Consider the following 8,640-nt stretch of genomic DNA (forward strand, 5'->3'; position numbering starts at 1 on the left):
TACATATTTTACTTGACTAACATATTTATTAAGCAGAATCTCAATCAAATCAAAATCAAAATGGAAATTGTAGTTGTGGCCGATGCCAATGCCACTTGACTGGCTCCTGTACTGGTAGCATGCAATAAGCACCATTCATGTGTGGGTCATTGCCAGTACCACCCGACTGGCTCCCTGTGCCAGTGGCATGTAAAAAGCACCATCTGAATGTGGTCGATGCCAGTTCGCCCGCCCCCCACTGGCTCCTGTGCCGGTAGCACATAAAAAGCACCATTTGAACGTGGTTGATGCCATTGCCACCCGACTGGCTTCCATGCCAGTGGCACATAAAAATCACCCACTACACTCTCAGAGTGGTTGGCATTAGGAAGGGCATCCAGGTGTAGAAACACTGCTAGATCAGATTGGAGCCTGGTGCAGCTTCCTGGCTTGCTTGCCAGTCCCCAGTCAAACCATCCAACCCATGCCAGCATGGAAAACGGACGCTAAATGATGATGATGATGATGATGTATTGTAGCAGAAACAGGAGATAGAAGAATGTGACTTGAGGGAACATTGGCTACTATATCTGACTAATATATAGAGGTGTCACTTGACAGTACATGCATACATATAAACATATATAAGACAGTACGGGGATATTTCTAACAGGTGTAACTGCAATGTATCTCATTGGTATGTGTGTACGTATGTACGCACGCACGCATGCACGCACACACACACACACAACAATAGAAATAGTACTATGTGACTTGAGAGTGATTTAGCAATTTTTTCTAGCAGGTTGTGCTACCACAAAGACATCTATCTTGGCTCACATAGACATATGATACAACATTACATACATACATATATATATATATCATCATCATCATTGTTTAACGTCCGCTTTCCATGCTAGCATGGGCTGGATGATTTGACTGAGGACAACAAAAAATGAAACAAGAACATAACAGGTGACAACAAAATAGCCAGACAGTTAGACGATACAAAAAAGGACAGGATAAAACAAGGATGAGTCATTTAGAGCTTTCTATCCTCAGTCGAGTTCCAGATTATCTCAGCAGTTTCAGTCGGTTACACTCGAGACTGCTCCAATCTGGCCGGCCCCAAGAAAATCTAAGCTAAGAGCACTAGATTCCTTGGAAGAAAACAAGCAAATGTATACGAAAACAAGGATGGAAAAAACAGAGAAATGGTACACAATTATAAATACAAACAACAGGACATTAACAACAGGTGTCTTTCAACTAAGGATGAATTAAATTAAGCTGGTATGTGTGGAAGTGAAGTCTTACGGCAGGGACATAGGAGATGAAAGTCATATATATATATATGTATATATATCTTTTAGCTTTTACTTGTTTCACTCATTAGGCTGTGGTGATGCTGGAGCACAGCCATGGACCATGTGGTAAGAAGTTTGATTTCAGGTTCAGTCCTACTGCAAGGCACCTTGGGCAGACCAAAGCTTTGCGAGTAAATTTAGTCGATGGAAACTGAAAGAAGCCCATCACATATACATTGTTGCCGTGTATTATATAAGAATGGATGTGAGTATATTCTTATATAATGCAGGGCAACCATGTATTACTTGTGTAGTAAAACCTGTCCCTCTACCATACTTTGACCTTATAACAACTGTCAGAAAGCCACCTCCATCTCTACTACACCCCCAGCGCAGTCAAAGGAGTATTTTCTTTGTCTTGCAAGGGACTGGTGACCTCACTAGTTACCAGTTTCATCAAAAAAGCACCAGTACACACTATAAAGTGGCTGGTGTTAAGAAAAGCATCCAGCCATAGAAACCATGCCAAAGCAGACATTGGAACTCAACACAGGTCCTCTGGCTTGTTGGAGCATGTTGTAATTCATTGCCAATATGGAAGGAGTATGTTAAATGATGATGATAATCTTCCATAGAGAGGAAGAGTGAGAGAAGAAAAATTAAAGAGAGATTGAAGGAGGAAGAAAAAAAGTTTGATGTTACACAAACATATTTTAGAATCATTAACTCACCCCGCCACTCACTGCAACTTTCTCTGCATCAATTTGTTACCTATACTGCTTCAACTTTCTATTTTACTTTTCGTACAGCAGGGTGTGGTTTGAAGGGGATTTGACTGTTATTTCTCAAAATAAATGCTAGGACTTGTTTTGTAGTTCTGAATCCAAGGAAGACATGTAATCACTTGGAAAATTTTGTCAAAAATACATTGACCTCCAGTGCTTATTCATAAGTCTAGTACTTATTCTATTCTCTTTTATTTAACCACTAATTTATGGGACATAAACAACCAACAATGGTTGTAAAGCATTGAGCAAATACAAATACACACGCACACACACACACAAACACACACACACACACACACACACACACACACACACAAACTTCTACACAGTGTCTGTCAACCAAATTCACTCAAGGTATTGGTTAGCCCAGGGCTATAGAAGAAGAGACTCGCCCAAGGTGTCACATAGTGGAACTGAACCTGAAACCACATGATTACAAAGTGAGTTTCTTAACCACACAATCATGCCTGTGCCAATGAGATAAAGAAATTTTAAAACATTTAAATTTTCATTACACTTTCAACTGAAACAGAAAGGGACGTATTTGTCACCTGATTTTTTAAATATATTTGATGTATTTCTTAACATTTTCAAATGGTTTTTCACATGTATTATCAAGCAATTAAAACATCCACATTTGAACAGTATTTAATTTGAGTATTTCAAATATAAAGTCGATTTGAGTAGAAATATATTTCTCAATAATAAAAGTGAACTTACCACAAATCCCACAGCCAGCAGAGCATGAAACAACAGTATCAAAAACATAGCACCCCAGGCAATCTGTGAATTAGAAACAACTCTTTAATCAGCAATCAAATTTTATATTAACACATTTATAACATGTACAATCAATTATTGTTCAGAGAACAAAATACGTAAGGTTTCTATTCAGAGTGTGTGTGTACGCGTGCGTGCTTGTGATGAGAGGGAGAGAGTTAGTTAATGAAGGTTGGAAGTTCAAAATATTAATTTTATGTCTAATTAATATGGGTTTGAAATTTTGGCACAAGGCTACCAATTTCAGGGGAGGGAGTAAGTTAATTACACCAACCCCAGTATTCAACTGGTACATATCCATGAAGGGATAAAAGGGAAAGTCAACCTCAGTGGAATTTGAACTCAAAATGCAAAGACAGACGAAATGTCACTCGGTATTTTGCCCAGCATGGTAACGATTCTGCCAGCTCACCACCTTATGTTAAGTTAATATTAACGAACATTTAGACATTAAAAAACATATGTTAATTCATCATCATCATCGTTTTAACGTCCACTGTTCCATGTTCACATCGGTTAGCTAGAATTTGTTGACGCAGATTTTCCTATGTCTGGATGCCTTTCTTGTAGTCAACCTATCACCTTCCCACTCTGTCCTCCCCAGCATTTTACTTAATGACTTTTGACACAAATCTCTTCCCTTCTCTCTGTTCCCTGCCATACTCCCTCTCCCAGTTAGTGTCCACCCTCCACTACCTCCCTGTTGTAATTATAAATCTGTTCCTGTCATCTTTACTCTCCCTTACCACCCTGCTTAAAATCCTCACACATTCTCATTCTCTCTTGCCTCAGTTATAGGAGCCACTTTAAGCCCTTAATTTTGCAAGCTACCAGTATGTTATCATTAGTGCTGGTGTCTCAAAAAAAGCACTGAGTGCACTCTGCAAAGTGGTTAGTATTACGAAGGGCATCTAACCATAGAAACCATGCCAAAGCAGACATTGGAACATGATACAGTCTTGTGACTTGTCAGATCCTATTGAACCATCCAACTCAGGGCAGTAAGGAAGACAGCTGTTAAATGATGATGGTGATGATGATAAATGTATGAGTTTTATAAATCCATTAAAAGGTTTACAAAATTTAATCAGCAAATGCATAGTTTACCTTTTTCTCATCTTCTCTAACAGCAGGCCAGAAAGTAAAGAGTAACACCCCTCCAGACAGGGAAGCACCAATGATTACCAATAACCACTGAAACCAGTTTATTTGTACAACCCAAAGTATCTGGAAAAAAAAAAAAACTCAATAAATTAAAGTACATAATTATAATAAAAGAAATACAAAAGCAATTTGGAATCAGGAAAATCAATTCCTACACTCTTATAACCTCTAACCACCCACACTTCCTGTTCTCTCGTTCGCATCCACTTCTATTCACCTTGTACTTTGAAGGCCCATCCTGACACTTCATTACCACAACAATTTTTATATCTTTCAAGTTTCATCTTAGCCACTTCCATCCTCTCTTCTATAATGCGAGCAGCTCTGTAGCTCCTCTATAGCAAGAAGTCTCTTCTGTCCCACTTTAAACCCCTCATCCCATAACATAAAGCCACCTCTTGCTCTCTCTCTCTCTCTCTTTCCCTCTACTGTAGCTCTACTCAGTTGCATGGCGACCTCACTAGAGCTGGTGCCATGAAAAAAGCACCCAGTATAGAAGGGTATCCAGCCATAGAATCTATGTCAAAGCAGACATTGGAATATTATGCAGTCTTCAGACATGTTGGATCCTGTCAAAGCATCATATTATCATTCAGCAAGGATAACTGTATGCACCAAAATGCAAATAAAACTATTTCTATTGCAATGGTTGCTACTGCTCATTTAACCCTTTTGCATTTAAACCAGCCATATCCAGCCCAAGTATTCTACTTGTTTTATTTTCAAACTGGCCAGATCCAGCCTATCAGATCTAACTTTCAATGCCATTATAAAATATACAACCACATCATCATAATTTCGAAGCTACAAAATAATGCATGATTAATTAACAGCAATGTTAATGAAGAAGTATGACATTTGATAGAATAATCTGAGTGCTAAAGGGTTAATGACCCACCTGAAACCACTTCTGGTTCTATAATGCAATCTCCCTGTTTTAAAGTGATCTGCATTGAACTTCCATTAAAGTTTTACGTTAATTTGTTCCAAATATCAGCTTAATGATGACAGTTGTTTTATTAAATTCTTCATTATTTTCAAAATTAAATAAAACAAGAGACCGTGTATTTCAACAGAAATATAGTGACAAGAGGGTTAATTGAGTTGTAGACATAACAACAGCTATAAGTTAAACATATCTACAAATTTCTGCATGGTCATGAGAAACCACATGCTACTTCACCCTTTTGTTACCAACCCAGCTGAAACTGGCTCTGGTTCTGAGTACAAATGTCTTGTTTTCATAAATTTTGAATTAAAATCTTCCACCAAATCTTGGTCACAATTTATGTTCCTAACACTAGCTGAATGATAAATAAGTTATTTTACTAAATTCTTTGTTATATTTAAAGTAATTGAAAGAAACACAAAGCATCTCAGAAAAAATACAGTAATGAAAGGGTTAAAGGTAGAGAAGACCATTGGTACTACTTTAAGAATGGTACTAAAAAAGAAGAAAAGATGTCATAATAAAACTAATACATTTTGAGATAAGTGGTCTGTTTGTAACAGGAAGTTTATGTCACTTACAGAAATAGGTATGTAAATAGCCAACGAATATCCATAAACACTGATCATTTCCAGGAAACTGTAGCCAGCACTACTTCCTCTCCACCATAATAATCCAAATAACATTGTTGGGATTATCCACCAATAACTAAATATTGCAGTTGCAGCAAAAGTCACTGAAATAAGGAATAAAAAGAAACGTTACTTTCTTCTGCACTTCTCATGTTAATATTTTCTTATTGTGTTTTCAAAGCATTTCTTTTTGTAGTTAATTCAAATGAATCTATTATAAATAGCAATTCTGGACATGGGGAGGATCTGAACTAAGAAATATAGGATATAAAATTAGATAATAAGACTATAAAGCAATTAAGTTCTGTTCTTTATACCATTACACAAAGTAGTGGTGGCCAATTTTGTAGGAGACAAGTCAACTTTACCTTTCTCTGTTTGAAAGCACAAACAACAAACTAGATTTCATAAAACATTTAACTTAAAAGTTGTTTGAATTTCTGAAGGTCAGCAGTTGAGAGTAAAATATAAGCAGAGAAAAGTGGGAAGAACAGATTTTTAAAGGGAGAGAGAGAGAGTGAGTTCTAGTGATGGGGGTGATTAGATAAAGATTTTAGGCAGAATGGGCCAGTAAGAGGAAATAGGATTGAACCCAAAACCACACAGCCATGCTTGCCATTAATTTTATGTTTCCTCACTTTGAAACCTCAAGTAACAAATAACATGTTACAGCAAAAACATCTGAGTTTGCTAAGAAAGGGATAAAGGCAGCTCCATGGCTCAGGTTTCAAACCCATTACTGGCTGTGGAAGTCAAAGAAATATTAAAAAGTTCAGAATTTACTAAAAGACAATACTTAAAACTGAAAACAAATAATTATGAAATACCTTTGTGGAAATCATATTGCCAATGGTAATTTTGTCCTTTCGATTGAAAATAATTAGCAAGATTACCAGCAATTGCAGTGGTGAATACTAAAGTTGTACATATCCAAAATGGACCTGGAAAGGTGAAGGAAAACATAACATATTACTCTCATAAATAAACACATTAATTCCATTTTTGTGATTCAGTCAACACATAGCTAGGGCAAAGAATGTCCAGGATTTTGGTAAGACAGGTGTGGATTCGAGGATATTGTAAATACACCTTAATTTGAATAGAATTTTCTGCATCAAATTTCTAAAATATGTCACCAACTTTTAGGAAGTTCTCCCAGCTTTTGCAGCTGAGCCATATTACTTGATAAAAATGTTTTTCTCTTCATAGATCTTACTGAAGTGAGTGAACTATTTGGGATGAGAAGCAGTGTTAGTGGTAAGGTGTATGTTGAGGTTTCTGTAGACCTGTAATATATCATAAAACATAGATGCTTTCTAATGTGAAAGGGATTTTAAAAACCAATGCTTACCTCAGAGTTTATGGCATTAAGTATAGTGAGTAATAAATCTCAGTCTAAATACGATGCAATCTGTCACAGGAAGCATTAACAAATGCTCTTGTATCAAATCATGACAGCTAACTGAACTGAGGCAATGTAGAATAATATGTTCTGTTTAGAAACACTACAAAATGCCTGCAGTAGATTTGAACACCTGAGCTATAAGCAGGTAGTGCAATATTTAAAAAAATTACTGTAATGGATGCTGGGAAGGGATATACTGGGATGCCTTCTGCATCAAAAATTAATAATAGCAAGTAGGCTCTAACACTGTGTGGTAAGCCCAAACAATTTTAATTTATTAGAAAGACATCCCAAGTAATGATTAAAAAAAATCATTATCATGAATGACTAATTCTATTTAAGAAGAGCAAGGGAGATAACTCCAGAATTAATCCTAATTCACAGACAAATGTTACATGCTTCAGTCTTTTTAGGCCTCATTAATAATGCATTATCTACATATTACTACAAAGGATTAAACTGACATATCTATTTAGGCATCTTGCTATTATTCTAATGATTATCAAGTTATGATTAAGAACACATTTGAATATGTAGTATCGATTATCTGCAAACAAAAGCATTATATCTATAACAATGTAATATTTACTTAATTTTGAATAAAACTAACATTCAAAACTGGTTTCAAATATTTAAATAAAAATATAAACAGACTCCAAATATTTGAAATCTTTTTGTAAATTAGTGAATGGAAGAGGTCAGTCCTCATGATCTTTGTAGGCCCTTCTTATGCTATCATGTGGGACATCTGCAGTTTATTGTCTGTTAGAAAAACGCGAACCAAGTGTGTGTGTCAAATGTTTGCAAACAGAGTGAATTCCATTAAATGTATCCAAAAGCCACATGGTGGTATTGCTATTAAATGTGGCTTAACCACAACATCTCACTCCAAAAAATGGGGAAAATACTCCTCTGTGGTATGTTATTTCAGCAGTAAAATAAGAGTGGTTGTTCTACTAGAAAAAGACAGGAATCTTAAACAGAAATACATGTATGTCTGAATAAGCTTATGGTTCAGCAAACTTAGGATTGGTTAACAAGAAGAACAAGGGTGGAAATTGGTTGGGAATACTTTAAAATTAACCATTTATTAGAAATATTAAAAAATAAATTTACTAATTAAAAGATTTGTTTAATAAAATACAAGAAATTGTAAAGAGGAAAAAACTTAATAACATACCATACAAATCAGGATTTGGCCGAATCTGAGATTTTAAAAAGTTTCTTCTTGGATTTGGTGTCATAGATCCCATGATACGCCAAAACACTTGGTTGGAATCCACATCAAAAAATTGTTGATAATAATCAAACTTCCAAAATGGATAAAGTCGCTTTTCATCTTTCAGCAGCTGAAAGTAGTTTGAAACAGCTATTATCATAAGATATTCCAATGAGAAGACAAAAGACAAACAGACAGAAACACAGCAACCCTATACACACACAGACCACACTTTTTTTTGTCTTCCAACCACCTTTTCTCATTTTCTTTTTGTTTTTTTTTTTTGTCTTGATGAAGGACTAGTGTCTGAAAAATCAAGACTCCTTCCCCTCATTTTAAGTCTTAAACTAATACAACATTTGTTAAGACTTGCCCCTCCTATGTTGTCTTCTTTTGGTAACCATTGCCCAATAT

The 8,640-nt window shown here is 35.8% G+C and overlaps 1 protein-coding gene across 2 annotated transcripts in view; it reads right to left on the bottom strand.

Moving 5' to 3' along the window:
• LOC106883261 (protein YIPF1) overlaps positions 1-8,640 on the bottom strand; it is a 30,599-nt gene that overhangs the window by 3,853 nt on the left and 18,106 nt on the right. For both annotated transcript variants that reach the window (XM_014934201.2, XM_014934200.2), the window contains exons 4-8: positions 8,188-8,356; positions 6,430-6,543; positions 5,552-5,706; positions 3,965-4,084; positions 2,798-2,860 (exon numbers count right to left, since the gene is read on the bottom strand). In XM_014934201.2, the coding sequence (XP_014789687.1) occupies positions 2,798-2,860; positions 3,965-4,084; positions 5,552-5,706; positions 6,430-6,543; positions 8,188-8,356 (621 nt within the window). The remainder of the gene's footprint in view (positions 1-2,797; positions 2,861-3,964; positions 4,085-5,551; positions 5,707-6,429; positions 6,544-8,187; positions 8,357-8,640) is intronic.

Source organism: Octopus bimaculoides, chromosome 10 (genome assembly GCF_001194135.2).
Source record: "Octopus bimaculoides isolate UCB-OBI-ISO-001 chromosome 10, ASM119413v2, whole genome shotgun sequence".
Classification (NCBI taxonomy): Eukaryota; Metazoa; Mollusca; class Cephalopoda; order Octopoda; family Octopodidae; genus Octopus; species Octopus bimaculoides.